We start from the raw sequence: 16,667 nt of genomic DNA on the forward strand, positions 1-16,667 counted from the left end.
CGAAACAAACAAACAAAACAACCCCAAACAAGAAACAAGGAAATATAAAGAGAGGAAGCGAAGGAGAGTCAAGGCGGCCTTGTGAAGGCGAAGTAGACTTGCAGGAGAGGAGGCTGGAAACATGGAGATGGTTTAATGGACAGCAACCGATCCCGAATTTGACGATCCACTGCAGCACGAACTGTAGGGGCAGGAGTAACCTGTGACTGGAAAATCTTCATGTTCCTTTCTTTCCAGATATGATAAATTATTGATTGGAACAATTCTTGCAGTGAGGAAGATCGCGACGAAAAAATCCATGCCGCTGCTGAGCAAGCAAACAAAAATTCTGGAAAATATTATGCAGCAATTAAATTTGATTTAAATATGTGCACTTAAAATATAGTACTAACTTACACGCAAACAAAAATTCTGGAAAATATTATGCAGCAAATAATACTCTACGTGATATTACTTATACATGCGTGTAACCTCACAATCGAATTGCGATGAGGAATGACAACGAAAGAGATCCAACGATCAGGATTTGGTGAAGGGTGGTCACATGGGACATGGTAATGTCCTCGCACATTGCCATTATTGCAATAGCGGTCGACTCGCGCTAAACGCCATTGCTGACAAATTAAATAACATTACTTCAAGACAATAATCACCGATAGTAGTTGACAAAACAAGCATCAACGCTTGTTGACAAACAAGAATAAAATCAACGATAACGCTGCTTCATTCGTTATTCAGACCATTCGTTTTGGATAAATCAATTCGGCTCATACGTTGAAAATCAACTCGGTTTATGTAGAGTCTATAACGAGCATATATATATATATTAAAAAGAAAAAGACTAAGATAGCACCAAATCAAGTTTTTGTTCCCAAAGTAATACTCAAGACTCAAAATCACAAAAATAAGTTTCATTAAAGAGGTAAATATACACTTATACTTCTTGGGTTAATTAATCGAAATCTTAGGGTTTAGAGTTAAAGGGGTGGGGTTTTGGAATTAAGGTTTAAAATTTTATAAAAAATAAATACTAAAATAAAAAATAAAATTTTAAAAACAGTTTCAAAAAGTATTTTTAAATTATAAAAAGAAAATTTGAAAAAAAAATAAAAAAAAATTCGAAAAAAAAAATTTCAAAAAAAAGATTATAAAAATTTCGAATCTGAAAACATATAATCAGAAATTATAAAAAAAATATTTCTCTTTTTGTTTTTTTTTATTTTTATTTTATTTATTTTTGTTTGTTTATTTAATTTTAAACCACTGGTATTATAGATATTTTATCCTTTAATAAATGTCTTTTTCGTGATTTTCTCCTTCTAGTGCTATTTTTGAGACATAAACTTCAAAAGGTGATATTATTGACAATTGCCTTATATTTAATGTGGTACTTATATTCGTGTATAAGAATTAAAATCGAAATATTATCTAATGTTTATAGAAAACAAAAAAAAAACTTGAATAGGATGTTCCAAAAGGACTACTACGATAAGGTTTAGATATTTATGATAACTATAATCATTATTTTACCAAAACCTATAATCATTATGTTTCAAAAATAACTACAAAAAAGATATCTCTCTCAAAAAAAAAAAAAAAAAAAAAACTACAAAAAAGATAACCCAAATGGAAAAATAAAAAATGACTTTCAGTTTTATACCGAATAGTATTTAACTTATAATCGCATTCGCATAGATGCGTGTAACTAACCACGTGTCTGCTCCTTCATACACACTGTGAACTTGGCCGTTTAGGTCTTCGTAGGCATTATTATAAGTCCCAACCACACACACTCTCTCTCTTTCATAAATTCATTCATTCGTTATAAATAATATCTCTCTCAATATATAAATACAGAAACAAATAAACGTACATATTGATCACATAGAGAGAGTGTGTGTGTGTATGCGATGGAGATAACGCCGAAGAGGTATTGGCGGAGGTGGAGAGGATACGAGAAGCTTGATGGGTCATCAACAGCGGGAAGAAGGAATGGAAAACGGGTCAAAATGGATCCGACCAGCAAGAAACGCTCATGGAGGATCAAGATTATGCCGAAATTGAGGATTCTCAGAAGAGCGTCCCCTAAGAAGCTTCTCGTTTGGTTACGCGATTCTTATGTTAATATGATGATGCGGCTGGCGAATTCACGGGCTGTCGGACCTTCTGCATACGGTGGATCCAGTTTCGGGTCGGGTCAGATGAAGGAGTATGATGAGAAAGTGCTTGTGGAGATATACAAGTCCATATTGATGGCGAAGGCGCAGGGGAATCGCGTGCAACGCGACACGGCTAGCAAGCTTCCTTCTGGACCAGCTGTTGTATCTGTCTCTCCGGTTGTTAAGTAATTTTCAGAAACAAAACAATTCTCCTTTTTCCTTATAATAAAAGAATATTATAATTCTTGACATGTTTGATATACCTTTCGAGATTGCTGATAGGAAAGTTTGCGATCTTGATCTGTATCAAAACTACAAGTAAAAGAATACTAGAAAAAAAATAAGTAATAGATGGTTGATTGTGGGCCTAAATAATAAAGTTTATTTAATGTGTTCATTATTCATTTATGAAGTTTTGTTGAAACTATTCTGAAATATAAAGATTCGCATTTACAGCTTTTTTTATATATGGTTCCTTGTTGTACCATTGATGCCCTATGTGTTTTTTTTTTTAATATTATGAACAACCCTATGTTAACCTATAACTAATCTCAGTTTGTTTACTGCTTTGTGGAAAATCGGTTGACCACTTTCCCTGAATGTAAGTGTTAATGTGTGTGTTATTTAATCATCGATTCGTACGGAAATCTTATGAGGGTGTTGGTTTGGTATTTGTTATTTTCAAGTGGATAAGTGATGAGTCTATATGAGTCAGCAAGCATGTATCAAGAACCTAAATACCTAATCATGTGAACTACTGGGGCTATACCTTTTCAATGAAAGCATCACACAAAAGTATATACTACACTATTAAAAGCATAATTAGATGTTTATACTACACTATTAAAAACATAATTAGATGTTGATATATGGTGTTTTATACATCTTGTATATATGCTTTTAAATTGGTTTTCAAGTCTTTATCGAGTCTTCCTAGTCCTTTTGGAGTCATTACAGGTCTGGAGTTGCATTTGATGGGAGATGGATCAGCTGGAACAAAAGAGGCCGAAAACAATGCAATTTGGTGGTTTTCACGCAGAACAGTCTTGATGACTGTTCCGAGTGAGTGTTCCAGCGGCAGAGATTTTTTAGGAAACTACAATCATTACGGAATTTGCCCTAATTATCTCTATTTTCTCTTCCAGCCGCATGTGGCTTTGATATATCATATTTTCTGTTTCTCTTTATCATTCTACGCTATTCTAGACAGAAGAAAACCATTGGAGACTTTAGAATTTGAGGATTTGCTTATTGTAAAGGGAGAAGGCTCCATCTCTCTCGTCATAGAGAAGATTATCCTGAACCCTATTCTTATTCTATTGAATTGCATGATGTTTTATTCAGTCTTTGTCTCTGTGATTTCTTTGTCCATGTCTGAGTAGTCGCTTGTTAGGTTTAGGGTGTTAAGGATCATGGATCAATGAGCTAGACACAAATAGGATTGTTATTCTTTGATATCTCTGTCTATTGTTATGCTTATTGCTTATGTTAAACTGGCCATTTAGCATCTGATCACAAGTTTAATCTATTCATCAAAAGTGTTTTAGGTTACTGGAAATAGCATAGATAGGCGATTTGTCCTTAGCCAACGAAAGCTGATGTTAAGGCGAATCGTGAACCAATTGAATCTGAACTTAATGCTTGTCATCATTCTCTGATCCAAACGACAGTTTAGGCATTAGGATTGCTTGATAAATTGGTAGACACCACGACAGTGGGTTTATCTATTCTTGTTGTTCAAGTTCTAGATTGGCTCGTATTGTTTTCCTGAATAGTTGTGTAGCTCATGATCCTAAGTATCCCAATGAATCACCCTGAACCTAGCTCTTTTAATCATCTGAAAACCTTTTAACTAGTCTTTTATTTTCTGTTATAATACCTCAATCTTAAAACCCCATATTGTTTTAGCTTAATATTGATCCTATAGAAATAAAGTGTAACAGTTGGTCTCTGTGGATTCGATCCTAAAGTGCTACATCGACATACCATTCGATTGTGGTAGTGTGCACATTAGGTTATTTGGTGTGCGTATACACGTAATATCAAATTGGCGCCGTTGCCGGGGACCATCTTTTTACCTTTATTTTTCGGTTATTTATTTAGTCTAAGACCTCTAACTTGCCTTATCCTTTTTGTTGCAGCTAATGTTCCAGGTGCATGACCAGTAGACATACTCGGAGAAACGCACAAGGAGAGTTAGTTACATTTACCAACCAGGAGCTAGCAAGGTTAGAAAGAACAAATCGTCAACAGCCAAGGCAAACTGACACCACTATGGGTGATCACGCCAATCAGGATGATCTCGCTGCAGCTATGGCACTCATGCAGCAGCAGATGCAACAAATGCAGCAGACCATCCAAGCTCAGTAGGATGCCGCTGAACAAGCTGCTCTCGCGCGGCAGGAACAACAGGCGCATACTGTTCCAATCGGGCAGAGAAACCTTCCGCGTAACATTCCTACTACGCGCTCTGCCATTGTTCCTCCACCTTGTACCAGGCAGGACTTTGAGATCAAGCCTGCTTTGATCGGTCTTGTACAGAGAAAGGTGTTCTCTGGTCTCTCTACAGAACTTCCAATGGAGCATATTGAGAGCTTCGAAAAAGTCTGCAGTTTTACTCGCGTGAATGGTGTTCCACCAGACTACATCACGTGCATGTTATTCCCATTCTCTCTTGATGGAAAAGCTGCACGGTGGTTGAACTCTCTCCCTATCGGCTCTCTCACTTCATGGGAACAGGTCCGATCAGCGTTCCTCAGCCATTTCTACTCTAAGGCGAGAACAGCTGCATTGAGGAACAAGATCACCTCCTTCAGACAGCTCACTGATGAGCCTTTCTGCGACACATGGGAGCGCTTCAATGACTATCGCAGAGAATGCCCTCACCATGGATTTGATGATGATTACCTCCTGGACATTTTCTATGATGGAGTGGACTGGAAATACCAAGGTGCTCTTAACTCTGCGAGCAATGGAGACTTCATGACTCAAACCACTGCTGGAGCGTTTAAGCTGATTGAGAACATGGCTGCTAGCTCAGCTAATAAGAAAGAGGAGAGTGATTGCTCCAAGAAAGGAAACAGTTCTGACGTCCAGAAAATAGATGAGCTGACTGCCAAGGTTGATCAGCTACTGAAAAACAACCAAGGGCACGTTTTCAGCATGGAACAACCTACGGCCGGGCATATTCAGAACCAGAACCAGCGACAACCGCAGAGCAATCCGCATGCTGTTCCAGCTACCGGGAACAGTCAACCAGATGAGCTGAAGGGTCTGGGTATGATGATGCAACAGCTGTTGCAGGGTCAGCAGGTTCAGGCCAAGGCGTTGAATCAGGTAACCACGGAAATAGACACCAGGATGGGCAACATGTTCACTGAGCTGAATAACAAGTATGACAATTTTGCGATCCATATAAGAAAGATCGATGTTCAGCTTGCTCAAACAGCTGAGAGTGTCAAGAGGCAACAAGAGACGCTCCCTGGAAGAACTGATAAAAATCCTAGGACTGAGCACTGTAATGCAATAGAGCAGCCGTTCGCTGAGACTGCTTCAGGCGCAGAAGAGAGAGCAGAGCAGTCTACTAGCTCTGGAGTGACTGCTCCTAGGGAACCTGCTGAGACTCCACCATCTCGAGTCTATGTTCCCAAGGTTCCCTATCCAATTCCACCTAGACATCTGATGGATCCCATTAGTGAAGAGCAGCTGATAGGTTTTAACAAGATGGTGAGAAGGCTTCCTAAAGAACTTGCATTCGAAGATGCTCTGCAGATTCGTCCATTGCTCCAGTTCTTTAAACACTGTAGAGAGACTCAAGAGGAGATCAAGGTCCTCTATATCAAAGCACTGTCTACATCAGCATTGAAGGTATTGCCTAAGGTTGATGATCCTGGAAAGTTTGTTTTCCCATGCTCCATCGCAGGAACAACCTTCAAGGATGTTCTGTGTGACTCTGGTTCTTGGGTGAATCTCATCTCAAAGGCTATTGTAGACGATTTGGGTATTGCTGATGTTGAGCGTTCTCAGCTGACCCTGACCTTTGCAAATTCTTCCAGAGCAGTCCCATATGGAACCATCCGCAGCCTTCATGTTCAAGTAGGGGAATGCATTGTTCCTGCTGAGTTTCAGGTTGTTGAGATGAACAAAGATCATGAGATGCCTTTGATATTTGGAAGGACATTCATGGCTACTGTTGGAGCAACCATCGATATGCCCAACAAGAGAGTCTGCTTCTCCAACATCAACAAGAAAGTTTTCTACAAGGCTGTACCCACCAGATCTTCCTCATCACACGCCTCTCGCATCTCAGTGTTTGATGTAGAAAAGCTGAAGGTTGTTCCAAAGAAGGAGCATGGTGATAAGGGTGAGAGCAGACTGTTCTTTGATGAAGATCCTAGCACTAATCCTACTAAATTCAGAGGGAATTCAAGGGTGAAACAGAAAGTCCAGAAGAAAAGGATCAAGGGAGATCCTACAATGACTTTGATACCTCTCAGGTGTGATGGAAACTCCATTGAGTATGAGGTAAAGTGCAAGGGTACCTCTAAACCGTTCTCTAAAGTCAGAGCTATTCTCACACATGAGCTGAAGGAGAAAGGGGAAGCTGCTGTGAAAGGGTTGTTGAGCAGGGTTTTAAAGCTGAACATGTCTGATTGTGGAGCTTGTTTTGGAACAGGCCCTCCTGCTCAACCCGACTGATCCCAGTCACCAAGTCAAGCTAGAGACTTAAACCAAGCGCTTGGTGGGAGGCAACCCACTGGTAAGTGTAAATATAACTTGGTTTTCTTTTTGTTTACTTATTTTTCGTTTTAGTTTATTGAGTTTCAGGTCAAAAAACAAAAAAAATCGAGATACTTCAAAAATTCTGGGTTGCAGAAACGGAACAACCTACCCCCTGAAAAGAGCGGTTGTTCCAGGCGATCATCTGACGATAGCACACCCATAATTTTCATGGAGCGCCTGCTCCACTCAGGTAAGTATCTCGACCCAATAAAAAAAAATATTTATTCTTGTTTTCCCCTTCTCTCTGATTTATTTTCACACCAAGGACGTTGTGAAGTAAGTCTGGGGGAGGGTTTTCGTCGTTTACTAACTCGTTTCTTTCTTTTGTTTTTCTTTTGGGTCACTTTGAGTCAGTTTTTATTGAGTCAGTCAAAACTTTGTGAGAATTTGGACCTTATTCTGTGTTGATCACTGACCACCTCGTGCTTTAGTTATCTTATTCAGTGACCTTAGCAGTGGCGAAAGACACACATGTGGACCTGGAACACCCTGACATATCTCACTTGATTCTCCAGAAGTTCTCAGCCGATCAGGTTACACTGGGTAGACTTAACTCCACCTTACTTGAACCTAATCTTGACTGAAATTCTTCTTGTTATGGGCATTAGATCAGGGAAACGAGAACACACTCAGGACTTCTTATCCTTTTTATCCATCTTGCTGATCCTGAGTGGCTTGCTCATCTTTAGCTAGTTCCCACCCTACACCTTAGCCTTTATTACACCTTCATGCATTTGTTTTTCAGTGTCATATGTGCAGATTTGTGCAAAAAGGTCAGAGAGGAAAGGATCAACGCAGCCTCCTACTCGTTACTGCTGCAGAAATTCTGTCAGAAAGGAGAACAAGCGGATTAAGGGAGCAACCGCTCCATAACCAATGAACTGCGCAAGAGCAGGGGTGGAGAACCAGAATGGTTGCAAAATCAGAACCACCAGTGGCACTCAGAACCATCATGTATGACCTCCTTCTTCGTCACATCACCATATCAAAAAAAAAAAAAAAAAAAAAAAAAAAAGAGAAAAATAAGGTGATGGAAAAGGGGATGAAATCAAAGAAACATGAGCCACTGGGAAGATCGAACAAATGAGTGGATACCAAAAGGAAAGTGGAACGCAGAACAATCAGTTGCCTGTTCCGCCATCAGAACAGTCGCACCAGATAGAGCAAAAACAAGTAGAGGCTGTGGACATCAATGGATCTATCCTCTCTTGCCATTTTGTGTGATATCCTGCATCCTCTTCAATGAAATGGTAGCCCCTAAACACTCTTAACTCCACCATTAAATAGCCTGTTCCACACCTAGACCGTCTACCCTGAATGATGCCTGTGATGAGAAGCTCACGCTACTCTTAAATAAATGTAGGGAGTTCTGTCTCGATAGTGTTGCTTTTTCAGGTTTGAGATGAAGAGTATGGAGCCGATTTTTGAACAGCAGTCAGTGGGGTTCCGGTAAGGGTGTGTTGTCCTAGTTTTACTGCTTGTATGGTTCAGAGATTCGTGGTTAAAGTATGGTTGCTGAGAATAGGAGAGTTCCCACACTTTCAAACCTTTCTCCCTGTTCTTGATACTTGACATTGTTTGAGGACAAACAAGGATCTAAGTCTGGGGGAATTGATATATGGTGTTTTATACATCTTGTATATATGCTTTTAAATTGGTTTTCAAGTCTTTATCGAGTCTTCCTAGTCCTTTTGGAGTCATTACGGGATTGTATCTGTCTCTCCGGTTGTTTGAGGACAAACCAGCTGTTGTATCTGTCTCTCCGGTTGTTAAGTAATTTTCAGAAACAAAACAATTCTCCTTTTTCCTTATAATAAAAGAATATTATAATTCTTGACATGTTTGATATACCTTTCGAGATTGCTGATAGGAAAGTTTGCGATCTTGATCTGTATCAAAACTACAAGTAAAAGAATACTAGAAAAAAAATAAGTAATAGATGGTTGATTGTGGGCCTAAATAATAAAGTTTATTTAATGTGTTCATTATTCATTTATGAAGTTTTGTTGAAACTATTCTGAAATATAAAGATTCGCATTTACAGCTTTTTTTATATATGGTTCCTTGTTGTACCATTGATGCCCTATGTGTTTTTTTTTAATATTATGAACAACCCTATGTTAACCTATAACTAATCTCAGTTTGTTTACTGCTTTGTGGAAAATCGGTTGACCACTTTCCCTGAATGTAAGTGTTAATGTGTGTGTTATTTAATCATCGATTCGTACGGAAATCTTATGAGGGTGTTGGTTTGGTATTTGTTATTTTCAAGTGGATAAGTGATGAGTCTATATGAGTCAGCAAGCATGTATCAAGAACCTAAATACCTAATCATGTGAACTACTGGGGCTATACCTTTTCAATGAAAGCATCACACAAAAGTATATACTACACTATTAAAAGCATAATTAGATGTTTATACTACACTATTAAAAACATAATTAGATGTTGATATATGGTGTTTTATACATCTTGTATATATGCTTTTAAATTGGTTTTCAAGTCTTTATCGAGTCTTCCTAGTCCTTTTGGAGTCATTACAGGTCTGGAGTTGCATTTGATGGGAGATGGATCAGCTGGAACAAAAGAGGCCGAAAACAATGCAATTTGGTGGTTTTCACGCAGAACAGTCTTGATGACTGTTCCGAGTGAGTGTTCCAGCGGCAGAGATTTTTTAGGAAACTACAATCATTACGGGATTTGCCCTAATTATCTCTATTTTCTCTTCCAGCCGCATGTGGCTTTGATATATCATATTTTCTGTTTCTCTTTATCATTCTACGCTATTCTAGACAGAAGAAAACCATTGGAGACTTTAGAATTTGAGGATTTGCTTATTGTAAAGGGAGAAGGCTCCATCTCTCTCGTCATAGAGAAGATTATCCTGAACCCTATTCTTATTCTATTGAATTGCATGATGTTTTATTCAGTCTTTGTCTCTGTGATTTCTTTGTCCATGTCTGAGTAGTCGCTTGTTAGGTTTAGGGTGTTAAGGATCATGGATCAATGAGCTAGACACAAATAGGATTGTTATTCTTTGATATCTCTGTCTATTGTTATGCTTATTGCTTATGTTAAACTGGCCATTTAGCATCTGATCACAAGTTTAATCTATTCATCAAAAGTGTTTTAGGTTACTGGAAATAACATAGATAGGCGATTTGTCCTTAGCCAACGAAAGCTGATGTTAAGGCGAATCGTGAACCAATTGAATCTGAACTTAATGCTTGTCATCATTCTCTGATCCAAACGACAGTTTAGGCATTAGGATTGCTTGATAAATTGGTAGACACCACGACAGTGGGTTTATCTATTCTTGTTGTTCAAGTTCTAGATTGGCTCGTATTGTTTTCCTGAATAGTTGTGTAGCTCATGATCCTAAGTATCCCAATGAATCACCCTGAACCTAGCTCTTTTAATCATCTGAAAACCTTTTAACTAGTCTTTTATTTTCTGTTATAATACCTCAATCTTAAAACCCCCATATTGTTTTAGCTTAATATTGATCCTATAGAAATAAAGTGTAACAGTTGGTCTCTGTGGATTCGATCCTAAAGTGCTACATCGACATACCATTCGATTGTGGTAGTGTGCACATTAGGTTATTTGGTGTGCGTATACACGTAATATCAGATGTTCATCAATAGTATATAATAACCAAGTAAATGGGAAACTATCAGACGACATGAAGTCCATTATCTTTGGCTAATCTTTAGCGGTCTATTTTAATATAATGTAAGTTTTAGAATTTTCACATGTGTTAATAAAATATATTAAATGGTTGTTATTCATGCATTCTTTTGAAATTAACTATTTTTTATAATTTTTAACCGATAAAATTTTAATAAACACAACTATTTTTTTGAAGTTTACAGTATCATTGAATCACTTATTAAAAATGTAAAAACATATATTTAAAACATGAAATTTCTTTTTTGAAATTGAGGGAGTATATCCAAAGATGTACAAGAATCTATCATATACTAAAAGGAAGATATAGTGAGCAATTAGGCTGTCCACATCATCAAAAATAATCGACCAATCAGCTCATTTCGTTTTTACATATCAGATGGGCTTCAGTCACATCTAGGCTTCACGTTTTTCTTTCATTTGCAGTGGGCTGGATATGACAAACATTTACTTCCGTAGTATCTATAATAATATATTATAACTCTGCCACATGATATTTATGTAATATTGACTGTGACATATCTACGAACCTATGCATATTGTAAATTGACTGCATTTATATAATACAAATATTCTAATGTAGTCTGATAATTTGATATCATCTTTTTTCTTTCTGTCAAAATTATTTGTTTATGTTAACATCAAATAACTATGTTGGAGAAATATGTGATGTGATATGATTATATTGTAAATCTTTAACTACAAAACCGTATAGTGTCAAACTTATTGAATAGAATATATTACGTAATTCTTGAATAACTAGAACCTAAAGTTTTTATCACTTAAATTTATACCGAACCAAGATATATAAAAGTATACACAATTTTATAAATATATACTTGCAAAAACAAGAAAAAAATCAAATTATTTTTAACAATATTAACCTAATTAAATCTTAAAAGCAATGTGAAACAATTTGAAAGACTTATATTTTTTAAAAAGGATTTCGAAATCGTTGTTGTACACGTCTATGCTTAAAATAATTACTCTTATGTATGAATATATTTTCAGTCTATTAATGGTTATATGTGCAAATGCAACTTGACACCCATTAACATTTATTATAAAATTTAAAATCACAAATATAAAATCGTACATAAGTTTAGAAATATATTTACAAATTTAAAAAGATGGCAATAAATAAAGGCAATAAATAAAGGATTTATTTATAAATAAAGGAAACTTTCAAACTAAACTTTGATCCTTCCGGTAATCAAAACACAAAATTTATCAATTATGTAACTCAGATCATTCCACAGCAATCTAACCACAAAATAACATCTTCTTCTCGCTCAGGTATACTGTGGTTATAATTTAGTTACATGTAGATGAAGTTAAATTAAGCCAGAACATTAACTTATAATATTATCATTTTAATTTGCCAGAAAACTTTTAAACTAAACTTAGATCCTCCGGGTAATCAAAACTCCAAACTTATCAATTATGTGACTCAAATCATGCCACATAAATCTAACCACAAAACTGCCATTATCTTCTCATTTTGGACTTATCAAACCTAGCTTTCAAATAAAATTCTTAACGTTGATCAGCTTGATAGATTGGTTTTAGACAAATTAATGTTTTCTAAAATGTTAAAACAATAAAGAGTTTGGAGAATTTGGGGAGTATTATTAGATGGTTCTACTAAAACCATATTAATGATGCAAATATTTTTAAATTAAAAACTCAGATACAGTTTTACTAAACTAATAAAATAGAATTCAATCATATTGTAGTATAATTACATATAGACTATAATATTGAGAATTGAATTATAGATGGGATGCAACTGGTCTCAAAAAATCTGTTAAAACTTAGTAAGGTTAGTAATCAGTTATTAAAAAACCATAAATTATTTGTAGTGGACTTATTTGTATACTATAAAAAGAACTATATTTTAGTATCTTTTTATTAACTAAATATAATAGAACCTGGAATCTCATATATGACTATTTCATTTTTTATAAGAGTTAGTATTAATAAGGAAAAAACACGTATATGGTTTGATAAAAATAAGATAATTCTTTTTTTTTAATAAGAATGTGGTAAAAAAAACTTAAAAATCTATCTATATAGTAAACAAACTAAAACTCATATTAAAAAAAGTTAACTAACTCTACTATTAGAAGTTTTGTAGGTCAGACAACTGTGATATCATATGAACTTCTTCTTATTTGTATGAATGATAAGTGTTTTCCCTGCACATAACATAAGATAGTATATAGATATATTGTCAATTTAAAAACCATTACAATAATCTTTTTTATAAACATAATTAATAATTAAATAAATATTAATTTTAAATATATGATAAACTTTTAAAAATATTTTTCTGCACTATTTATTACTGTATTAAATTTTATAAAAACTCACATATTATGAAATTTATCATAAAAGTGATGTATACATAAGTATTGATTTTATAGAAAGAACTGTAATTTAGTATTTTTTTTAATTAATGATTCCAAAAATTATCATAAAAGTAATTTATACATGTGTATTGATTTTATAAAAAGAACTGTATTTTAGTTATTTTTTTATTTACTACATATAATAGAAGCTGGAGTTCTCATATATTATTAAAAAGTTAACTAACTATACTATTAGAAGTTTTGTAGGTAAGACAACTATAATATCGTATGAATTTCTTCTTCTTTGTATGAATGATAGGTGTTTTGCTTGCACTCGCAGGCCTAATAATTTTCAAATAGTATATACATATATCATCAATTCAAAAACCATTAAAATAAATTATTTTTATTTTTATGAAATATTTAATAATTAGCTAAATATTAATTTTTAATATATGATAAACTTTTTTAAATAATTTTCTGCACTATCTATTACTGTATTAATTTTTTTTTAAACTCACATATTATGAATACATTATTTATTAACCGTCTATAGATATTTTACAAAGTTCTCTGAGTGGCTTCTCAAAGTCGGAGAAGGTCGTCCAGAATCAGGACAAGAAGATGAGGATGATGCCTACCATGACCAAATGATAATCGTCGACAATTCATTGGTCCAAGAGACTAAGAATGAGTCATTAAAACAAGTTCTTGATGCTGTGTTTGGTGATGTCAACAAAATAAAGGCCTCCCAGAGTTCCTACACTGATAAAGCTATACTTACACTCCGAAATGATATAGTCGATGAAATCAATGCATATACAATCTCCAAAACCGAGGGGGAGTCAAGAGACTACTACAGTTACGATAGCTTTGAGGTTTCGGAAACTCAATCTAATCAAAATGATACTTTGTTTTAAGACTTTAGCATTTGCTCTTAATAATGTTAATAACTTTACTCTGCTTCTAAATATGATTTATAACAAACTTAAATATTAAAACTGATCTACCAACTGTTTTTAAATTTACATTACTGCTTCCTATGTCAATTAAAATAAACATTGTATCATTAAGTTCCAAAAGCCATCGATAATACTTTTTTTTTCATTCAATGATTATTTTAATCCAAACATTATTTTACATTAAAACATGATTTAAACAAAAATATATTAAACTAATATAATATTCTATTTTAATATTTTCATAGAAAATAACCCGGGCGTAGCCCGGGAACTGCCCTAGTGTACATAATTAGTATATAACATTCGTTGTCAAAAAATAAAAAACATTCATATAGAGAGAGTTACTGGACATGTCGAAAGAAATGAGTTATTGGACTTGTCAGAGAATGATTCTTTGAAAATGGACAATAGTAAGCCTAGGCTTAACTAATTGGGCTTAAGAAGTTTGAAGCATACAAATGGGCCTAAAGGGTATATTTTCATATTTTCCCGGATATCAAATAGCCTCGGGTTTGGGAAACAGGCTGCAAGAGTCGTGGGAAACGTAAGGGTCAATGTTTTCTTTAATCGTATAGTATCGACTGTAAACCTAAAGTTACATGATGAAGAAAAGTTCAAGTACTAAAGTCTAAAGTACATAAGCACATGGTTTGATGCAGCTATCGATTCTCGGCATACGGTACTTTCACTTCTGATCAATCTTTCACTTTTATTTTTCTCCTCGAAGTTGGTAAAATATAGAATAGGGCTAACTCCTAAACATTTAACTAGGTTCTTGCTTATGGCCCAAGCAATCAAATACATATATATCAATTTTATTTTAAGCTAAAACCCTAAAAGATAAAGGTACGATTTAAAACAAAACCACACTAACAGTAAGATTTAAACTAAATCAAGAAAATTAATGCCTTTGTTTAAATCAACATTTATCCTACTCAATTAAATATCTAAACGAAAACTTACTACTTTGTTTATATACTAATGCCTCTCTATAATACATACGTTAACATGTGTACTTTTGAAGTAACGTTCAAATTATTAAAACCGAGTATATAATTTATTAACCAGGGAGTTGACCAAATAACATAAAGTCCCCGTAGGCGAGTAGTGAACGAACACTCCACCGTTATTGTGGCACATGGAGTTTTGTGGTCGGTCCATAAAAGAAAACAAGTTATACAATATGAAACATTTGTTTATTGATTATGTAATCTTGTGTCACGAATAATTCATTACATTAAATGAATGAATTGTGCAATTCATTTTCTATTAAACTCTTGAAATATGTATACTACAGTTATACAATGACATATGAACCATTCATGATTTGACCCCCCCCCAAAAAAAGAACCATTCGTGATTGTTACCAAAATATGGGTTTACTTGTTGTATATTGATTCGCATTTGTCTCTTCGAGTGAACATTGTTTCCTTATAGAAGCATTTCTAGTTTCATACAATGGGACATCTCAACTATAACACTGGGATATTATTTAAATGTCCAACTATAATATTTAAATTTAAAGAAGAAGATGATGGCTACAAGGTGTTAAGTAGGTTACATACCTACTGATTATAAAAAAAAAATTTGTTTGGGTTTGAAAGAGGATGAAGAAGAATTTTTCCTTGGCTTTAAGTAGGCTGCGTACATATAATATTACCGACAATTTTCTTCATGTGAATTGCAATACAATAATCCAGTGATAAATGAAAATGAATGTAAAGATCACTCAAGATATCGTATACAGTATATGACAATGATTTGTTAACAGATTAGTCTCATCAAATATGCAAACTACACAACAAATTTTAACATAATTCCCTAAATCAAGCCAAGAAAGTGTACCAGCTTGCTTTTAAAATATCCTATTTCTGGTCAAATATCCAACATCCGCTATAAAATTGAAGATTTAGTTATTTGTGTGCTTTCAGTTCTTATTTCCCAACACGAACAACAATAAGTAGACAAAAAAAATACGGTTCAGAGTTTCACAGGAAAATAATGTTCCTTGTATCTACTACTCATCCGTCATAAATCATGAATCATGGGGTTCACTTGATCCAAAAATCTCCACTTTATTGCATCAATAGACAAATTACTCGTAGTATAAAGTTTTAAATGCATCCCTTGATATATGAATGTAATTAAGTTATATTGGCACTAAATTAATTAGCCCTGGACATTCGGGTATTGGGTTCAGTTTCGGGTAAGAACTATTTGGTTCTGGGTATATCGGATAAATCATTCTTATATCCAATAGGTACTTATGAAATTTCGGTTTGGTTTGGTTTCGAATACCCGTTTAATATACGAATCAAATATATATATATATATTAGTTAACATGTTAATTTAAGTGGTCTAATGGTTAAATACTTGTATAATTGTGAATCCAACTAGTTTGAGTCACTAAAGTGTTGCTTTATAAGTATTTATTGTATTTTAATATAGAAATACCATATATATAATAAAAGTGAATACATAAGTAACAATGTTTTCACTCTTTTTGTCAAACTCAAGTTCGAGAGTACATAAACTTGTTTTTTTCGGATATCCGGGTATCCGTTTGCTTATCGGTTTGGTTTTGGTTTCAATTCGGTTATTCAGGTACTTGAAAGTTTTGGTCCGGTTTCAGTTCAGTTATTCGAGTATTTGAAAGTTTTGGTCCGGTTTCGGTTTCGGATAATTTGGTTCGGTTCAGGTTCGGTTTTTCGGTTCCCATTTT

The 16,667-nt window shown here is 34.5% G+C and overlaps 1 protein-coding gene, 1 long non-coding RNA gene and 1 other non-coding gene across 4 annotated transcripts; 1 reads left to right on the top strand and 2 right to left on the bottom strand.

Annotated features, from left to right (window-relative positions):
- Window positions 1–1,484: 1,484 nt before the first annotated feature.
- On the bottom strand, window positions 1,485–1,831 carry LOC117127980. Its single transcript, XR_004451026.1, has 2 exons — window positions 1,623–1,831; window positions 1,485–1,579 (listed from the first exon to the last, which is right to left on the bottom strand). It is a non-coding gene; the product is annotated as an uncharacterized LOC117127980 (long non-coding RNA).
- Window positions 1,634–8,996, top strand: LOC103842072. 2 transcript variants are annotated; one of them, XM_033279156.1, is made up of 2 exons: window positions 1,634–2,344; window positions 8,715–8,996. In XM_033279156.1, the coding sequence occupies exons 1-2, from the start codon at window positions 1,911–1,913 to the stop codon at window positions 8,716–8,718; spliced, it is 438 nt and encodes a 145-aa protein (XP_033135047.1). In that variant the 5' UTR covers window positions 1,634–1,910; the 3' UTR covers window positions 8,719–8,996. The 2 variants fall into 2 exon arrangements, with proteins under 2 accessions (XP_033135047.1, XP_033135048.1); XM_033279157.1 differs by having other exon boundaries at window positions 1,634–2,313; window positions 8,684–8,996.
- On the bottom strand, window positions 4,947–5,053 carry LOC117128665. Its single transcript, XR_004452060.1, has one exon. It is a non-coding gene; the product is annotated as a small nucleolar RNA R71 (small nucleolar RNA).
- Window positions 8,997–16,667: the final 7,671 nt, after the last annotated feature.

Source organism: Brassica rapa, chromosome A09 (genome assembly GCF_000309985.2).
Source record: "Brassica rapa cultivar Chiifu-401-42 chromosome A09, CAAS_Brap_v3.01, whole genome shotgun sequence".
Taxonomy (NCBI): Eukaryota; Viridiplantae; Streptophyta; class Magnoliopsida; order Brassicales; family Brassicaceae; genus Brassica; species Brassica rapa.